At 48.4% G+C, this 20,314-nt stretch overlaps 1 protein-coding gene across 1 annotated transcript in view; it reads left to right on the top strand.

Moving 5' to 3' along the window:
- The first annotated feature begins 2,033 nt into the window (after positions 1-2,033).
- The window catches only part of FERMT2 (FERM domain containing kindlin 2), a 144,917-nt gene continuing 126,636 nt past the window's right edge, over positions 2,034-20,314 (top strand). The window contains 2 exon segments of the mRNA XM_048486301.1: positions 2,034-2,321; positions 4,052-4,220. Of these exon segments, the coding sequence (XP_048342258.1) occupies positions 4,064-4,220 (157 nt within the window). The 5' untranslated portion in view covers positions 2,034-2,321; positions 4,052-4,063.

Below are 20,314 nucleotides of genomic sequence, written 5' to 3'. Positions count from 1 at the left end.
TTTTATGTTTTTAGGACTGTAACCAGCCCAGGGACATAGTGGGGGTGGATAATAAAAACACAGTAAATAAATAAATAAATAAGGTTATAGTCAATCCTCCAAAAAAAAGCAGCCATTTTCTCCAGCAGAGCTGATCTCTGTTGCCTGGAGACCAGTTGTAACAGCAGGAAATCTCCAGCCACCCCCTGGAGGTTGGTAACCTGAGGCATACCTAATGCCCTAGAGCGGCCATTTTCTCCAGCTGAGCTGTTCTCTGTTGCCTGGAGACTGGCTGTAAGAGAGGGAAATCTCCAGCCACCCCCTGAAGTTTGGTAACCTGAGGCACACCTAGTGCCCTAGAGCGGCCATTTTCTCCAGCTGAGCTGATCTCTGTTGCCTGGAGACCAGTTGTAACAGCGGGAAATCTCCAGCCACCCCCTGGAGGTTGGTAACCTGAGGCATACCTAATGCCCTAGAGCGGCTATTTTCTCCAGCTGAGCTGATCTCTGTTGCCTGGAGACCAGTTGTAACAGCAGGAAGAAATCCTCCAGCCACCCCCTGGGAATTTGGTAGCCACCTGAGACGGGCACACACCTAGTGCCCCTAGAGCGACCATTTTCTCCAGCTGAGCTGGGATCTCTGTTGCCTGGGAGACCAGTTGTTGCACAGCTGAGAATCTCCCAGCCACCCCCTGGAGGTTGGTAACCTGAGGCATACCTAATGCCCTAGAGTGGCTATTTTCTCCAGCTGAGCTGATCTCTGTTGCCTGGAGACCAGTTGTAACAGCAGGAAATCTCCAGCCACCCCCTGGAGGTTGGTAACCTGAGGCATACCTAATGCCCTAGAGCGGCCATTTTCTCCAGCTGAGCTGTTCTCTGTTGCCTGGAGACTGGCTGTAAGAGAGGGAAATCTCCAGCCACCCCCTGAAGTTTGGTAACCTGAGGCACACCTAGTGCCCTAGAGCGGCCATTTTCTCCAGCTGAGCTGATCTCTGTTGCCTGGAGACCAGTTGTAACAGCGGGAAATCTCCAGCCACCCCCTGGAGGTTGGTAACCTGAGGCATACCTAATGCCCTAGAGCGGCTATTTTCTCCAGCTGAGCTGATCTCTGTTGCCTGGAGACTGGCTGTAAGAGAGGGAAATCTCCAGCCACCCCCTGGAATTTGGTAACCTGAGGCACACCTAGTGCCCTAGAGCGGCCATTTTCTCCAGCTGAGCTGTTCTCTGTTGCCTGGAGACCAGTTGTAACAGCGGGAAATCTCCAGCCACTCCCTGGAGTTTGGTAACCTGAGGCACACCTAATGCCCTAGAGCGGCCATTTTCTCCAGCTGAGCTGTTCTCTGTTGCCTGGAGACCAGTTGTAACAGCGGGAAATCTCCAGCCACTCCCTGGAGTTTGGTAACCTGAGGCACACCTAATGCCCTAGAGCGGCCATTTTCTCCAGCTGAGCTGATCTCTGTTGCCTGGAGACCAGTTGTAACAGCGGGAAATCTCCAGCCACTCCCTGGAGTTTGGTAACCTGAGGCACACCTAGTGCCCTAGAGCGGCCATTTTCTCCAGCTGAGCTGTTCTCTGTTGCCTGGAGACCAGTTGTAACAGCGGGAAATCTCCAGCCACCCCCTGGAGTTTGGTAACCTGAGGCACACCTAATGCCCTAGAGCGGCCATTTTCTCCAGCTGAGCTGTTCTCTGTTGCCTGGAGACCGGCTGCAAGAGAAGGAAATGATCCCCCGGGTCTGCAACCGGCGGCTCTCCAGATGTTCATGGACTACAATTCCCATCAGCCCCTGCCAGCATGGCCAATTGGCCTCCCAATTGGCCATGTTGGCAGGGGCTGATGGGAATTGTAGTCCATGAACATCTGAAGAGCCGCAGGGTTGCAGACGCCTGGAGGACGGCGGCACCTCAGCTGTAAACCCGGGAGCGCTCCAGGCCCCGCCTGGAGGTTGGCAATCCCAGCAAACGAGCGAGGGTTGGAACCATAACGGCTCTAACGTCGCTGAGGGGTGGGGGGGGGAGGGGGCGCAGCTGGGCCGCCTCTTCCCGCGCTTTTCCCTCCTCCCTCAGGCCGGCCGAGGCAGGCCGCGGCGGGGGAGTCCCGGATGTTGGCCCCGCTCCCAGCGCCGCCGCCGCCGCCGCCGCCGTCCTTGGCTGCCACAGAAGCCCCGCCTCCCGCCCCGCCCCTCAGCCCCCTCAGGCCGCGCCGGGGGTGGGGAGGGAAGGCGGGCGGCTGAGCAGGGGGGCGGCGGCAGCAGCAGAAGAGGCCGCAGCTCCCGTCCTGGCGGCGTCCTGAGCGGAGGGGCGAGCGGCGCCTCCATCGCTGTTCCGAGCGGCGGGCGGAGAGGTGAGAGGCCCGCCGCCCCCTCCCCCTCCCCCTCCCCCTCTTTTAGGGTGGGGGGGGCGTGTGGGACCCCCGCTCCCTTATATGGGGCGCCAGGAAGCCCCGCAGGCGCCACGTTGTTGGGGGGGGGGGAGGGGGAGTGTGGGGCAGGCAAATATGGAGGGGGGGGGCTTTGAAATATCTTCCTTTTGAGAGAAAGAGTGTATGTCTGCGGGGGGGGGGGGTTGTAGGGACTTTCTCCTTGCAGACGCGCATCTTTATTGCTCTCGCTCTGCTTTTACACGGGCTGTTCCCTTTCACACGTGCAGACGCGCGTCTGGGGGGTTTCTTTCCAGCGGCCGCCCCTTTTCTCTTTCTCTGCACGGGCTCTTCCCGGTCGCATCCGCAAGACACGCGTCTTTGTTGCTCTTTCTCTGTTTTTTTTTGCACGGGATTTTCCTTCTCGCACGTACAGATCCGCGTCTGGGTTTCCTTTCCAGCCACCCCGCTGCCTGCCTGCCTGCCTGCCTGCCTGCCTCTTCTTTTCTGGCCTCCTCCTTTAGATGATGCTCTCCCCCCCCCCAGCACTGGATTGCATTCACACCACGTGGGTGCCTTCTTCAGGGACGCGTGTCTCCAACTGTGGGGGAGCCCTGTGTGCTGAGTTGCACGCCCAAGAGTATAATAAAAAAAAGATGGGAACTCTGGGCAAATAACTCCTGAGACGTGGGGGAGTCCCAGGGCATGTCTGCTGCTCCTGTTCTCCTCTCCCCCCCCCCCCCGCCAAAAAAGTCGATCTTCCTTTTCTTCCCTCCGGCTTCCAAAATCTTTGCACATGGTCATTTCTGGCCCCTTTAAAAGAAACCCGCCTGAGCCGGCACCACCTCTGCTTAGGCAGAAAGGGGAATCCTCTGAACCGTGTGCGGCGGGTGGGCATGTTTGATTATATGCTAGAAAAAGTAGGAAAGGTTGAAGTTGGAAAGGTTGCTTTCATTTCCTGCATGTGAGCTCCCAATGGCACCTGGTGGGCCACCTCGAGTATTAGAGAGCTGGACTAGATGGACTCCGGTCTGATCCAGCTGGCTTGTTCTTATGTTCTTAAGTATCAAGGATTCTTATATGCGCTGAGTGCGTCGTAGGCACCGAACCATTTGCACGGGCGGCTTTAGCCTGCGCTCCCACCCTGGATTTCCCTTCAACTCCCTTCCACGCAGGTTCCAGTCGGCTCAGACGAACGTCGCCCATCTTAGCTAAGGGTGAATCAGACCAGTTTTAGATGCCCCGGAGCGTTTTTAGAAAACGTGGACAATTTATTTGTTGGAGGCACTAAAATAAACAAAGGCCGCTGGATTGGGCTGGAAGGCTGGCAGAGGTACTGAATAGTAGTAACTCTTTCTTTAAATACATGAAGCTGCTAGGCAGAGATAGAGCTAAATACGGTTTCAGTTTGCACACCCTTCAAGCTCGCCTCCCTGCTGTTGTGTCGGGCAGCTGGAAGTTTGTGCCGCCCGCCCGCCTGCCCCCGTTGCCAGCCTCCTTACTGAGTCCTTTGTAAACTGAGCAGAGGAGCTTGCTAGACGCTCTCGCTTCTTCTCTGCAGCTGACTTCGGGGAACTCCACTATTGGCTCTTTCCTCCTTTCCCTCTCCCTTGTGACGGCGGCTTTCTTCGCCGGAGTGGGAAGCGGGGAAGGACGGCGTGCCCGGAGCTTCTGCTTAGCTCACAGATGCGATTTCCTCTGCTCCTTGCTCGCAGGAAGGAAGAACCATGGCTCTGGACGGTATACGGATGCCAGATGGCTGCTACGCGGACGGGACCTGGGAGCTGAACGTCCATGTCACGGACATGAACAGAGATGTCACTCTGAGGGTCACGGGGGAAGTCCACATCGGAGGGGTCATGCTGAAGCTGGTGGAAAAGCTTGGTAAGCGGCAACTATTAGGAGGAAAGGTGTGGTCGGCCGTCCTTGTAGCTGTGGTGTTTCTCTGAATGTGGGAGGGAGAAGAGGGCGTGGAAATGGGATTGCATATTTGCGGCTCGCTCAGGACTGATTTTCAGAAGGCTGTGGCTGTTGTAAGATGCTTGTTTGTTTGGTGGGGTGGATGGAATAAAGTTAACGGCTGTTCAGCTGGTGGCCCAGCGTGGGTGTATAGTTTTGTAGACTTCTGGCAACCCTGCAAGGGGCTTTCAAGGCAAGCGAGACGTTGAGGTGGTTTGTCATTGCCTGCCTCTGCGTAGTTTTTCTTGGAGGTCTTCTTTCCAAGGACTGACCCCACTTAGCTTCTGAGATCTGACAAGATCCGGCTGTACCAGTGGTGGCGAACCTACGGCACGAGTGCCAGAGGTGGCACTCAGAGCCCTCTCTGTGGGCATGCACAGAGCCCCCCCCCTCCCCCGACATCTAGGCTGGCCTGGGCCGCTAGGCTCCATTATTAGCATTAAACCTAAGACCTAGTTTTGGGGAAGCAGTGTAGGTAACCCTGTTAAGCGCTGTTAAACCTCACTGATTTTCATGCAAAGAGCTAAAGCGCGATCCTTTACCGGGGAGTAAGCTCGGTTGCTGGCAATGGGGCTTGCTTCTGAGTAAACCCTCCTAGGTTTGTGATTCACTTGTTAGAAGAGTTGCACGGTTGCTTCAAAGCAAAGCCACTGATTAACACCAAACTTACTCCCGAGTAACACACACCTTGGAGCCAATCATTTTTTTCTAAACTAAAACCTCAATATTCAGGTTAAATTGCCGTGTTGGCGCTTTGTGATAAATAAGTGGGTTTGGGGTTGCAATTTGGGCACTCGGTCTCGAAAAGGTTTGCTATCACTGGGCTATACCGTGCCATCTTCCCTTCTTGGCCTTGTCACAGTCCTGCTGAATCTATAGTTCTCCCATTCTCCTCTCGTCATTGCGGCCTGAACTTTTCCCCCGTAGCTTTGTGTGGTGGCAGTCCTGTTTCGTTATGGTGTTGAATCTGCCCATATATAGATGCATATTCAGTTTCAGAGGAACACCCAGCAGAGACAGTACGTTGGCCCCCATGAAGTTAGCGATTGGGAAAGACAGCATCTTCAGAAGTAGCCGGCCAGGGTGTGGTTGATGTATCGATCCCAGATATATTTTTAAAAAATTGAATTTGGGCCAATTTCTGTTATTAACTGCCTTCGCCAATGATAATTTTTTTGTTTTAATGCTTGTGCAACTGAATTCTATGGCTTGTGATTCCCCCCTCTATCTCATAATTAAGTTTATGCAGTCAGTGGAATTGTGTATTAAAGTTTATCCTAGACTATTCAACTGTAGGCTTTTCCCTGGGAATTAACTGTTGGGATGTCAAAATGATTCCTGTGTGCAAAAAAATTGGCTGCTGCCCTGTTGTTGTTGTTTTCTTAAATAGGAAGTCCTGAAATCCCAGAAAATCTTCTGATTTCGGCAAATGTTCTTCCAGGCCTGAGGCTAAGGGCAGTGGTGGGGTTCATCTTAGCTATCTCCCTTCTCCTCATCCATTCCCCCCTTTTTTCCTTCTGTTCTTTTCCGTATTGTATTATAGGTTCTTTAGCTAGCTCCCTCCTCACTGCACTGCTTATAAGGAGATTTGTTTTTAATGTGCAAATGTGGATGTGATTTGCTTTGAGGCCATCTTGATGGGGGAGAGCGGCCTTTAAATGTTAACTTCTGTAAAGATGAAGGAATCGTGCATGACAGCCTGTTCTTACGCTGCTGCTTTATTGACTGCCGCCTGAGCGGAGTCTTTCCTTGCTACAGCTGAAGCAAGATCCTGCCCTTCACATATGTGGAAATCACTGCACAGCCCCTATTCTCTTGTTCTCCAAACACTTAACATCCCAGGCCACTAGAGCTGCCCTTTAAATGTTGTCTCTGCACAACAACAGCGGCTCCAGCCTCCGCCTCCCCGTCACTCAAAACTCTTGAAATAGAGATGGGCTAATAGAAGACAGGCACCGAATGTAGTTGAAGTCACCTGGCCTCTTTAAAACTGGAGAAGTTTCCTCAAGACTTTGTGGTCCCAAGTCTATAAAGACTATAAAAGTCACATTGCAGTGTGCTGAATCCTAGCTTTAATTATATTGCTGTTGTGTGTAGGAGTTCATTGATTTTAGAATCACAGCTGTCCAAGTCTGAAAACGTTTGACTAAATGCCATTTCAGGAGAATCTTTGCATCAACCAGCAAAACATTATGACTGCCTTTTGCACAAATTCTATATGGTTGTTTGCAGCTAAGCTTAAGTATAATATTCATCTTTCTCCTGACTTCTGGTTTGCTGAAAAGGGAGGATAGAATTAGACTGTGAAATGCATGCTGTAATTTTGTTGCAAATGCCTTGAATTAAGAATGGAACCAGATCTGAAGTGTGGGATATCTGTTGTAGAGTTGCATCCTTTTTTTAAAAAACTGGATCATTTGGAACTGGGTGCTGTTCTGTAATTTTAAATTATATGCTGCTCTAGAGACTGTTTCAAGGTAGTTGCCAACTAAAAGAATACAACAAAACGAAAGCCTCTCCACGCACATTTGGGCATAAAAAGAGCATTAAACGAATGGGAGCAGCTTAAATGGTATTCATAAAACAGCACTCAGGTTAGCAGCGAACCATAAAATAGAATTTTAAAAATTGACCACACACCCCACCCCCCCGGGTTAAGATTGTGAAAGAGAATAAGGTAAGCTTGAAGCAAGCCAGAAACAAGGGCATTTCAAAGCCAAGAGCCCTGCCTCGTATTGCCACGTGCCAAAGACGGGGACACCAAGAGAAGGTGATGTGAAATGGCGGGCTGGGCACTATTGCCTAACATATTTAGAGGCTGCATCGCCTGGCTTTCCACAAACTGTGCGGAATGGGTTATTCAAGAGGGCCTTTGTGCACAGGTAAATAGGCCAATATGAAATGGTCAGAAAGTTATATTGGTTAAAGGGTAGTGTCTGTGGCCTCTACCTACTCTATCTAGGCTCGCTAGTTTCAACACCACTTAAGGCATCATGTTTAAAAGCTCATGCTTTCACCACTGGAATCAGTATGGCGTTGTGGGCTTTCCGGGTTGTGTGACTGTGTTCCAGTAGCATTTTCTCCTCACATTTTGCCTGCATCTGTGGCAGGCATCTTCAGAGGATCGTGCTTTGTTTGAGGTCTGTTTGAGATTTCTGCTTGTTTTCAGATTTCAGTAGTCTAAACCCCATTAGGCTGTTAATTGGATGTCCCGTGCTGTTGATTTGTACTTGACTTACAATGTATCATCCACCCTGAGTCTCATCTAGAAAAGCAAATAAGAAAATAAGAAAATAATAAAACTGTCACATTGAACCCAGTGAGCTAAAGTTAATACAGTTTCACTATATTTAAATGAGTAATATTCTTCAGCCATGGCACTTCGGGTTTATTATAAAATGTATATGTAAAGGCTCAATGTTATTTATTTATTTATTTCAATATTATGAAAATCTAATTATCCTGTTGTTTTAACTAGTAATTCTCCAGAGCCTGAGGAGTGGATATATCCTTTTAGCAAATAGCACTAAATCGGGAAGTGCCAGATATTTCCTGGCGTTGGATCTTAAATATAGTCATATGGTATCTGTTTTACAAATTTGTCTTAGAATTGAATGGCTAAACCCTTTTAATCCATTTTATATCTTTATAAATGAACTGTCAAGTTGGAAAGCAAAATCCATAGATGTAATATATGATTTTAAATTTAACAGTTTAATAATAGTGTATAACCACTGTCTAATACCTAATGCCAATAAAGGTGGTTGTGATTGTGATTGTAATACAGTTTTAGAATATTCCTGGCTTCTGCTGAAATCATAAGTACAGTTTAATCACTGCTTGGAAACGTACCCTTGTTTCTGTTGATATAGGTTACCGCTGTCATCACGCTGTGTCTTTTCTGGTTTGTCAACCTGCTTTCCTCAAGGAGGAGTCCCCTCTTGTTTGCTACTAATATTGGATTAATGCTGCTGGCATCAAGCTCTAAATTCCTAAAAATGCCTCCTCTGCTGCCCCAGTGCTGTTGTTTTCAGTTCCCACTTTTCCCCAATGTCCTTCAAAAATGAGAAGATTGGAGAAACACCTGACACTTTTGTTGAGTTTCAGGTGTGTACTTGAGACTGTCATTCATTGATGAGGCCATACCATTGGAATATACCGCTGTATACTTATGTATTGTACCGGACAGCATAGATTGGCCATAAGCGGAACCTATAGAAGGGACATCTGTTTTTTGTTGTTAATGTATTGTGCTTTGCACGTAATTCATTCTGAACGCTTTGGTATTGTTATACTTCATCAACACTTCATAGACCTTTTTAACAGCCTAGATATGGTGGTTTTCATCTTTAGTCACTGTGGTTTACATCCTATCTCCTGTTTTGTTGTTGTTGTTTGTTTATGGTTACAAATGCTACACAGAGTGGAATATGCTGCCACAGGAGGTGGTGATGGCCACTCACCTGGATAGCTTTAAAAGGGGCTTGGACAGATTGATGGAGGAGAAGTCGGTCTATGGCTCCCAATCTTGATCCTCCTTGATCTGAGATTGCAAATGCCTTAGCAGTCCAGGTGCTCGGGAGCAGCAGCAGCAGAAGGTCATTGCTTTCACATCCTGCACGTGAGCTCCCAAAGGCACCTGGTGGGCCACTGCGAGTAGCAGAGAGCTGGACTAGATGGACTCTGGTCTGATCCAGCAAGGCTCTTTCTTATGTTCTTAATGCAGAAAGATTGGAATTCTACTTTCCCGCATAGCTATGTGCCGATTCTAAAAACCCGATAAAATGCATTTAAACCTGGATTTCTGTTTCTCACACCCAAGTACCAGTAGTAGGATGAGAGGCTTAACGTGCCTGAAGCGATGTAAATGAAATCTTAGTTCAGAATCCAGCACAGAGCAGTAGCGAAGTATCCAGAACAGCTTCTGTCTTGTGTTTGATGATGGAATGCAATGAAAGACCAACTAGCAGCTTGTGTTAAATTGATGGATTTGCTTTCCCAGGCTTTTCTCATCTCTGTTAATTAATAACTAGACATGTGCTTGAGCCTGGGAGCCCTGGGAGGAGAGTAAAAGGTTGGTTTTGCCCACATCAACCTTTCTAACACTGGTTTACACCTGGATGGGCTCTCTCTGTGTTCAGGAGACACCATCGACGGCTGCTCCCTGGGAATTAACTCCTTCTGTTCTGCCTCATTGTTGTGATCTTTATTCTTGCTGCAGAGGGTGGCTGTTTATATTCCCAGCGCTTGCTGTCTGTCTCTGCGTGCTGTGTAGCAGTGGTAGCTGGTTGGTTCCATAGTCCAACTTCCTCTGGAGGATTGTACCCTTGTTGTACTTTCGATACTTCTGGTACAAGAGCTGCACGTAATGGGATGCTCAATTTGCAACAGGCCAGAGAGATTTTATGTCCGAATAATTGTGCAAATGCATCCATACCAATCCAGAGACTGCGGGACCTGGTTAGGAGATTGTTTGTCCTAACCAGGTCCCGCAGTCTCTGGATTGGTATGGATGCATTTGCACAATTATTCGGACATAAAATCTCTCTGGCCTGTTGCAAATTGAGCATCCTATTACGTGCAGCTCTTGTACCACAAGTATCGAAAGTACCATCTGGTTGTGTTTGTTTGGATCGTTTTAGATCGATCTCCTTGATGCAAGCCACGAACTACGTTGAAGAAAGCAGGATATAAATGTTTTAATAAATAAATTAATAATAAATGCATGTTGGCAGGATCCTGGCAGTTGTGGGCGATACTGCCCGTACTTCAGACTTTCGCTTTTCAATTCTGGCAGGCAGAATATTAACAGCACTCCTGCCAGGATTGTTAATATTTCATGGTGACAGGAAAGCATCTCCTAGTTGACACATGTACCCTTGAGCCATTTCAATCCAGGTTCAGCCCTGAATTTGGGATAGGGATGTCTCTGGTTCTTCTGGTCATCTGAGTAATGGATGTATGTATGGCTTATACTCATACCTACGGGACCACATCACCCCTTATGTCCCATATAGGCCCCTGCGATCGACAGCGGCAGAACTGCTAGTGATCCCTGGCCCTGTGACGATGCGGCTGGCCTCGACCCGGGCCAGGGCCTTTACGGCTCTGGCCCCTGCCTGGTGGAATGCGCTACCTCCAGCTGTCTGGGCCCTGTGGGACCTTGGCGAGTTCCGCAGGGCCTGTAAGAGGGAGCTATTCCACCAGGCTTTTGGAGGGGCCGGCTGCGGTTCTACCGCCCCCCCACTGAAACCAAAGCTGCCCGTTTTTTCCACCTTGGTTGGGCCTTGACTCCATCTTGGGCCCTGCCTATTCCCTCCCTTTTCTTTTGGCCTTTAGATCAGGCGCCTGTGTGTGTGTTTTTACACAACCTTGTTGTTTTAATCTATATTTATTGTTATTAGTGCTGCTAAGTTTTAATGGGTTAAGTTTTATGTTGTATTAATTTGCTGTCTTGAAAAACAGCCATGTTGTGAGCCGCCTCGAGCCCTTCGGGGATGAGGCGGCCTATAAATTTAACAAATAAATAAATAAATACTGAATCAGACCATTGGCCTGTCAAGGTCAGTATTGTCCACTCAGGCTGGCAGCGGTTCCCCAAGATCGCAGGCAGAGGTCTTCCGCGTCGCCTGCTGGCAGATCCTTCTACTGGAGATACTGGGAGATCGAACCTGGAACCGTGTGCTTGTCGAGAACGATGCCCCACCACAGAGCCAAGGCCCCTCTCCGCCTGCACATAAACCGGTCTGGTTCATTACAGTGGGTGGTTTGGCCACGACAGCAACCTTTGATGCAGTAGAAGAAGAAGAAGAAGAGTTTGGATTTATATCCCCCCTTTCTCTCCTGCAGGAGACTCAAAGGGGCTTACAATCTCCTTGCCCTTCCCCCCTCACAACAAACACCCTGTGAGGTAGGTGGGGCTGAGAGAGCTCCGAGAAGCTGTGACTAGCCCAAGGTCACCCAGCTGGCGTGTGTGGGAGTGTACAGGCTAATCTGAATTCCCCAGAGAAGCCTCCACAGCTCAGGCAGCAGAGCGGGGAATCAAACCCGGTTCCTCCAGATTAGATACACGAGCTCTTAACCTCCTATGCTAGTGGTGTGTTCTTCTTGTTCCAGTGTTTATGGAGTGAGATGGTCATATAGGGGAGCGGCTTTTTGTTTCTCTTTTTGCCCAGTTACTGAAAGGGGTGGTGGAGGACGTTGTATTGGATCATTGCGAGCCTTACCAGGGTTTAACGTTTCTCCCCTGCATATTTTTGTGCAACCATTTGGAAAGAGACTTTGGAGCACCGGAGTTGTGTGTGAGCAATAAGCTGGTAACAGCCAGTGTTAGATTTCTTGAGCCAGCAGAAGCAGCTTCCTCCATTTTGGGTCAGTGCTTTAATGCCACGGTTAAGTGACTGTGATGGGACAAGCTGAAAAGGAAACCTGATGCAACGGAGGCAAAGTTGACATCTTAGAGGAGCTGCAATCCTAGTGCTGGACGGATATCCTTAGCAGTGGCTGATTTGGAGCAAAGCTGGGGAGTCCTTTTGGATTTGCTCGAACCCTTTGAGAAGCAAGAAGCAAGTTAGTGCAGTAGCTGAGATCCTCTTTTACCATCTGCGGCTCTCCAGATGTTCATGGACTACAAATCCCATCAGCCCTTGCCAGCATGGCCAATTGGTAAAGACCCTTCTTGGGCTCAGTCAATCTAGCCGTGTTTATCCACGCTAGTATAAACCTCAAGGTTAGATTACTGCCAAGTGCTTTGTGTGGGGCTGCCCTTTAAGCCAAGCTGCAAGCTTGAATTACTACAAAACTCTGCAGCATCACTACTCTCCATTGCAAGTTATTTTAATCATAATTCACCTGTTTTGAAAACTAGCCACTGGTTTCCTGCTTTTCTCAGGCGTTTAGACCTGTGTGCACTGATTTCCCATCTCCTTCATTTTACCCTCAAACCCCCTTTGAGAAGGCTTGCTTATTAATTAATTAATTAATTAATTAAATAGGTAGTTACATAATTAAATAATTAATAACTAAATAACTAAATTAATAATTAAATAATAGTTAATTAAATAATAGTTAATTAAATAATTAATTAAATAATTAGTTAATTATATTTTTAGACCGCCCTCCCCAGTAGGCTCAGGGCGGTGTACATCATAATTAAAACATACAATAAAATTATATGGACTTAGATTGAAAGGGAGTGACTTTCCCAGCGATCTGCCTGGTGCAGTGGTGATTTGAACCTGGCTGTCCTAGAACTTAGTCCAGCACTTTAATCATTACACCCGTGTGTGTGTGTGTGTGTGTGTGTGTGTGTGTGTGTGTGTGTGTGTTGAGTGCTGTCAAGTCACTTCTGACTTATGGCACCCCTGTGGATTAGTGACCTCCAAATTGTCGTATCTGGTGCTTTTATTTACCCTCGTGTGCTCTCTTTTGGTGTGAGAAAAATGGAGAGCAGCATAGCTATATAAGCTGAGTTGGGTCATCACTGGTGAGAAAGACAGGGTATAAATGACTTGTATAAGTAAACGAACCAACACGGGGGCAAAATCCATAGCAGAGGCCAGAGTCTATTGAGGGGCTTCAGGCTGATCCATAGAGAACAGAGAAACATAAAGTTAGGGGGTGACATGATAGCCAGGTTTAAATATTTGAAGGATGTTACCTTGAAGGTGGGGCAAAGTTGTTTTCTGCTGCTCCAGAAACCGGGAGGTAGAGTAATGGATTCCAACCACGGGAAAAGATTCCACCAAAACATTAGAAAGAACCTTCTAGCAGTCAGGTCTCTTTGACAGTGGAATACCCTGCCTCTGAGGGTGGTAGAGTCTCCTTCGGAGGATTTCAAATTTAGGCTGGATGGCCATCTGATGGGAGTGTTTTGATTGTGTGTTCCTGCATGGCAGGGAGTCGGACTGGATGGCCCTTGGGGTCTCTTCCAATTCTATCGAAGCAGCGGCGTAGGAGGTTAAGAGCTCATGTATCTAATCTGGAGAAACTGGGTTTGATTCCCAGCTCTGCCGCCTGAGCTGTGGAGGCTTATCTGGGGAATTCAGATTAGCCTGTACACTCCCACACACGCCAGCTGGGTGACCTTGGGCTAGTCACAGCTTTTCGGAGCTCTTTCAGCCCCACCCACCTCACAGGGTGCTTGTTGTGAGGGGGGAAGGGCAAGGGGATTGTCAGCCCCTTTGAGTCTCCTACAGGAGAGAAAGGGGGATATAAATCCAAACTCCTCCTCCTCCTCCTCCTCCTCCTCCTCCTCCTCCTCCTCCTTCTTCTTCTTCTTCTTCTTCTTCTTCTTCTTCTTCTTCTTCTTCTTCTTCTTCTTCTTCTTCTTCTTCTTCTTCTTCTTCTTCTTCTTCTTCTTCTTCTTCTTCTTCTTCTTCTTCTTCTTCTTCTTCTTCTTCGATTCTGAGTTGAAAGGGACTCCAGGGTCATGTGCTCCAACACCCTGCAACCCCCCCCCCCCGTGATCCCAGCTGTATGCCCAGATGAAGACAAAAAACCCATCCAGGATGAGGAAAATTCCTTCCTGACCTCAAAAGTGGTGGGCGGCACTACCCTGGGCATGCAATAAAAAAGCCGTGAGAGCCGAGCATTGACTCATGCCTCCTTCCTGTGCTCCCCTTCACGATTTGCCTGAATCAGAAGTTTGCAACTGGCCGGGACGTGGCTCTGCTAAATCTTGCCTTATCAGGTCAGCCCTGTTATCTTCTGGCCACGCACGCGGGGGGGGGGGGGGGGTGTAGCAACGTTTGTGCTGTCTTGCTTGTCCCTTGTCCCTCCCCTCTGTGATGAGCTGCAATTCCCTGAAATCAAGCCTGAATTGCTGACTCCAGTCTCTGAGTCCCCACGTCCTTCTCTCCCAATATCCCTGGCCTTCCTGCCGGATCCTAGCCGATTATCTTCCTTATACAAGTATTCCCATATCCTATTAAGAATGCTGTGAGGTCTTTATGGCTTACATGTCGCCTCACCGTCAGCCTTTCCTGTGACAAATAACAAACCCATTCAAGTCTGTAGTGTTCTAAGCTTACTTCTCATTAGTTGTTAGCAAGTAATCTAGTTACAGCTGTGTCCTGGGCTGGCCTGATCACAGAATCTAAGCAGGGTCCGCTCTAATAGGATGGGAGACCAGTGCAGAAGACCAGGGTCACTATAGAGAGGCAGGCACTGGCAAATCCCCTCTTGGGTGTTGTGGGTTTTCTGGGTTGTATGGCCGTGTTCTGGTAGCATTTTCTCCTGACTTTTCACCTACATCTGTGGCTGGCATCTTCAGAGTCCTCTCTGAAGATGCCAGATGCAGGTGAAACATCAGGAGAAAATGCTACTGTGGCACCACCACACAACCCAGAAAACCCACAACACCCTAGTGATTCTGGCCGTGAAAGCCTTCGACAGTACAAATCACCTCTTGTTTGTCTCTTGCCTTGAAAATCAGCTGTGACTTGAGGGTCCTTTCCACCCCCGCTACCTGACTGGTCAGATTTTAGTTCATAAACAAAAGACAATTAAATTGGATTTTTTTAAAAAATGGGTAAACTGCAGAGGATGCTGAGGCTCTTGCTTAGAACAACGCTTACTGTGTTGTGGGCTACTTGAGGAAGTCACTAAGCCAGTGATTCCCAACCAGGGTTCCGTGGTACCCTGGGGTACCATGAGCACGTCCCAGGGGTACCATGACTATGCTACCTCCTGCCCCACACCCCCACCGGAATTAAATGGATTTTGAAGGGAGGGTTGGAAGCTTCATGGGCTCCCTTTAAACAACGTTGAAAAACAGCATTGTTTTATTTGCCTAAATTTGGTGTGGATGGGGGGGGGGGTAGATTTAAAGGGAGCTCTCCCTTAAAATCCCCCAATCCATGCCAAATTTAGGCAAACAAACAACGCGGCTGTCAACGCTGGTTTTCCCTCCCCTCCCTCTGATTGCCACTCCCCCCCCTTATAGGCCAAAAATGGAAAAAACCCTTAAAAATGCAAAAAAAAAAACAAACCCCACAAATGAACTTCAAGGGTACCCTGAGATATGAAGAGCGAGGTCAAAGGTACCGCAACATCAAAAACGTTGGGAAACACTGCACTAAGCCCTCTAGTGGGGCTTCCCCTAAGGTTGCACAGGGCATGAGAACATAAGAACATAAGAACAAGCCAGCTGGATCAGACCAGAGTCCATCTAGTCCAGCTCTCTGCTACTCGCAGTGGCCCACCAGGTGCCTTTGGGAGCTCACATGCAGGATGTGAAAGCAATGGCCTCCCATGAGGACAGAGCTTGGCAAATCGCATCCTTGGAGCTCGTTCCAGTGTGGTCTGCATTGGGGTGGGGGGCACATTTTTAACAATAATGTGTAACTTCCTACTATTTTTTCCCCCGAAACTGAAATTTACACAGTCAATCTGATGTTTTCTTTCCTTAACAATATACCTAAGGCTGATTAGTTCAGTAGTGCAAACAAAATGCTGCTATCTGCTCCCCAGCACACTTCTGGTTCTGTGTAAATACCTGGCTTGCTGGCTTGCTGTGTACAGAAGTCATAATTTAAAAAAAAAGCCATCCTGTGCTTCGCTAAGACTTTTTGCGCTGATGTAGGAAGGAAGGAAAGGCAGATATAAATACTTGCTTCGAAAGGAAGCTTGCATGAAGGACTCTTTAAGCTTGGCCTGGCTTTGTGAATAAGGAAAACCGGTTTCAATAAAACATTTTTGTGCTTGGGTTATGAAAGTGATTTCATTGGAGAAAAATGTCTTGTTCAGCTTCTACAGATGATAAGGAAAAAATACCACTATTTCTTGCCTAATGATTTAATGTATCCTGTTGGCTTGGAGCGTCATTGAAAACTGGTTGTGTGTCTAATTTGCTCAAGTAGACAATGGGATCTGGCGAAGAGGGAAAGCAGTTTAATATACTCTGTTTCAGGTTTGAACGGAACAGTTTGAACGGAATAAAATCTTGCTTGATGTTCAGGCATGCCTTGTCTGGGACACTTTTAGGCAAAGCATCCCATGAGAAGGATTATATGCAGGTTTGTTTTGTGGGTTTGTTGAAGTGCTTGCAACAGCCAGCATAAAAACCACATTTTCCCCGAGGAGATGCGTACTTGTTGACAGCTACGCTTTTTTGAAGAGCCATCCAGGACAGGGCGCCATTTAAATACAGTTACCTTAAGTCCTGCTACTTAGGGTGACCAGTTTGGCAGTCATCAGTTCATAGGTTTGCCTTAAGTCACAAGTGACCTAATTGCACTTCACACACAGGCACACAGTATAGCTGCAGGAAGAAGATGCCAAGTTGCACATTCTACCGTTTTGAGGCCAGAGCTGATTTTAACACTGTGTACCTCTAAGGCAGTGATGGCGAACCTTTTCAAGACCGAGTGCCCAAATTGCAACCCAAAACCCACTTATTTAACGCAAAGTGCCAACGCGGCAATTTAATCTGAATAACCCCCTCGAGCAGGAGCCAGCCTTCTGAAGCCTCCAGCAAGTCCTACATCCGCCGCTCTGGGCCTCTCTAGTATCTCTGCTGCCTGCCCCCCTCCCCCCACCCCGGGCAGCAGCCACCTGGAGCACAGGCACTAGGCTCACCAGCCGAGTCCTCCCTGCTCACTGAGGTGCACTCACATCAAGTCCAGCGGCCCAGGCCAGCCTAGATGTGGGGGGGGGCAATTTCCCCCCCACATGATGAACTCTGTGCACACGTGCCCACAGAGAGGGCTCTGAGTGCCACCTCTGGCACCCGGGCCATAGGTTCGCCATCACTGCTCTAAGGGGTGTCAGTAGGAAGTTGATCCTCCAGTACAGTTTTGCCTTCTAAACATTGTCAAATGGGGGTGAGTTATCGCAATTTGTCACAGTGGGAAGAGATGCCCACGTTGTTCATGGGCATCTAGCATACTTCTGTCTACTGACTGAATGGAATGCAGTGGAGAGGAAACGTGGTATTTTTGAAAAGTGTGGTTGAAGTATATTTGGCCTTTGTGCTTACCCTCAGGAGGAATTGTAATTGCCTCTGCTGATGGTTACTAAACTTGTAATTTGTGTTTGTAGCTGTTGGTGTTGTAGCCAGAGATATAGTGTGCTGCTTGTGTGTGTGTGTGTGTAAAGTGCTGCAAATCGCAGCTGACTTATGACCCCTCCTGGGATTTTCAAGGCAAGAGACTCACAGAAGTGTTCTGCCGTTGCCTGCCTCTGCATAGCAACCCTGGTCTTCCATCCAAGGTCTAGCCAGGGCTGACCTTGCTTAGCAATCTAGATGTATGATGAGCTCAGTCTAGCCTGGACCATCCAGGTAGGGACAGTTTGCTCCTTAGCTGTTAGTTTTGGCATGAAATTTACTTCAGGATTCACTCTTCCTTTTAACAACTTGATCCTTTTGCCCCCTTGAAATAATGTGGGATAGAGATGTTTTAAAAATAGAATGTCATAATCCTCCTCCTCCTCCTCCTAAATATGTCATGCTTTGAAAACCCAACCAAGTTCTTCAAAAAGTATCTGTTGGAAAGATGTGAGAAGATAAACGTTTTTAAGAAATGCATTGGCATCTTATAACATGTTGTTGTTTATAGTAGCAGGCCTATTATGTTGAGCTCTTTCAAGTGGTTGGCAAAATTTTGTCGCCGTAGCCTGTCTAGATCTGATAGTGTAAAAATGCACTAATATCCCAGGACGTGAATTGAGAATTTTGAATTCTTTGCCTGGTTGCTGCAGGCTCCATTGCCGTCAGCTGTGAATTTGATGCCTCCAGTGAGCAGCCCCTGAAAGGAAATAATCTCCTCTTGAGGAAATGTAAACACACAAATCTGGTTTTGTCCTGAAATTCGAGAGAAGACGCAAACGGGACCTGATAGCGGGCAAAGCTTTCAATGAACAGCTCTGTGTGCTAAACATCAATACATTTCCTCTTGGAACAGGAAATGAAATACACACTTAGGCACTCAAGCTATTCAGCTGGCAGGATTTGTCCCGATGCACAGCGTCCAGCAGTTGACTCACCGGGGGGGGGGGGGGATTACTTCCTTTTCTGTGCAATACTTGCAGTGAATTGGATTTTTCCTATACAAGGTTGCTTTTGTCGCCCACCCTGAGACGGTTGTAAAGGGCGGGGAATGCATATAAATAAATAATATTGGTTTAACGTCTCCTTTCACTTTGGTTGTTGGGAAGGAGGCTCTGATGAGCCTGTTTTTCCTACCGAGGGGACCCACACAGCCTCCTCAGATTTTTGGGGTCTGGGTTTGTTTTGAACTATACATCTTCTGCTCAATGTCCAGGTGTTCTATGGCTAATGAGCAGCAGTGGCGTAGGAGGCTAAGAGCTCGTGTATCTAATCTGGAGGAACCGGGTTTGATTCCCAGCTCTGCCGCCTGAGCTGTGGAGGCTTATCTGGGGAATTCAGATTAGCCTGTACACTCCCACACACGCCAGCTGGGTGACCTTGGGCTAGTCACAGCTTCTCCGAGCTCTCTCAGCCCCACCCACCTCACAGGGTGTTTGTTGTGAGGGGGAAGGGCAAGGAGATTGTCAGCCCCTTTGAGTCTCCTGCAGGAGAGAAAGGGGGGGGGGATATAAATCCAAACTCCTCCTCCTCCTCCTCCTCCTCCTCCTCCTCCTCCTCCTCCTCCTCCTCCTCCTCCTCCTCCTCCTCCTCCTTCTTCTTCTTCTTCTTCTTCTTCTTCTTCTTCTTCTTCTTCTTCTTCTTCTTCTTCTTCTTCTTCTTCTTCTTCTTCTTCTTCTTCTTCTTCTTCTTCTTCTTCTTCTTCTTCTTCTTCTTCTTCTTCTTCTTCTTCTTCTTCTTCGTTGTTTCACTGTTGTGAGGTAAGTTTTGAGACGGCCGTTGAGGTTATTGAGATCACTGAAGCTGGATTAATATATAAACAACCTGGAAGGTTTACTTATTTACAAGTTGGTTTTAAAGGAAGAAACCAGCAGCGCAGGGCTCCAGGTAAACAGAGCAGAAACCTGGCTGAGGCACAAAGAAGAAGAAGAATTGGATTTATATCCCCCCTTTCTCTCCTGCAGGAGACTCAAAGGGGCTCACAATCTCCTTGCCCTTCCCCCCTCACAACAAACACCCTGTGAGGTAGGTGGGGCTGAGAGAGCTCCGAAGAACTGTGACTAGCCCAAGGTCACCCAGCTGGCGTGTGTGGGTGTGCACAGGCTAATCTGAATTCCCCAGGTAAGTCTCCACAGCTCAAGTGGCAGAGCGGGGAATCAAACCCAGTTCCTTCAGATTAGAGTACACCTCCTCTTAACCACTATTCCACTGCTGCCTGTTAGGCTGGTTATGACCTCAGAGAATGGTTAGACCAGAGGTGTCCAACTCGGGCGCTTCAGATGTTCTGGCATGGCCAGGGGCTGCTGGGAATTGTAGTCCATGAACATCTGAAGCGCCAGAGTTGGACACCTCTGGGTTAGACTTTTCTACACTTCTTTCAGGCTGAGACAGGCTTTTTTTTTTTAAAAAAAGCTAGCCACTAGGTTGGATTTGCTCTGGCACACAGGACCTCCACCCTCACCATCCTGCCCTTTCCCCAGAGTCAGACTAAGTTGTTCAAAGTCTGCTCATCACCAGAGACAGGCCTCACAATCGGCTGCTGTCCTCCGAGAGATGGAGCTCAACCTCTCTGCCACACGCCCAAGCAGAGCTACGCTTTTCTCGGTCTGCTCTTTTTCCTGAGGCAGAACTCAGCTCCCTCTTCTCCTTCCTTCCTTCCTTCCTTCCTTCCTTCCTTCCTTCCTTCCTTCCTTCCTTCCTTCCTTCCTTCCTTCCTTCCTTCCTTCCTTCCTTCCTTCCTTCCTTCCTTCCTTCCTTCCTTCCTTCCTTCCTTCCTTCCTTCCTTCCTTCCTTCCTTCCTCCCTCCCTCCCTCCCTCCCTCCCTCCCTCCCTCCCTCCCTCCCTCCCTCCCTTCCCCCCTTCCTCCCTCCCTCCCTCCTTCCCTTCCTTCCCTCCTTCCCTCCCTACCTTCCCTCCCTCCCTTCCTTCCTTCCCTCCTCCCTCCCTCCCTTCCTTCCATCCTCCCTCCCTT

Source organism: Sphaerodactylus townsendi, linkage group LG02 (assembly GCF_021028975.2).
Source record: "Sphaerodactylus townsendi isolate TG3544 linkage group LG02, MPM_Stown_v2.3, whole genome shotgun sequence".
Classification (NCBI taxonomy): Eukaryota; Metazoa; Chordata; class Lepidosauria; order Squamata; family Sphaerodactylidae; genus Sphaerodactylus; species Sphaerodactylus townsendi.
This window is presented reverse-complemented; position numbering and strand designations above follow the sequence as displayed.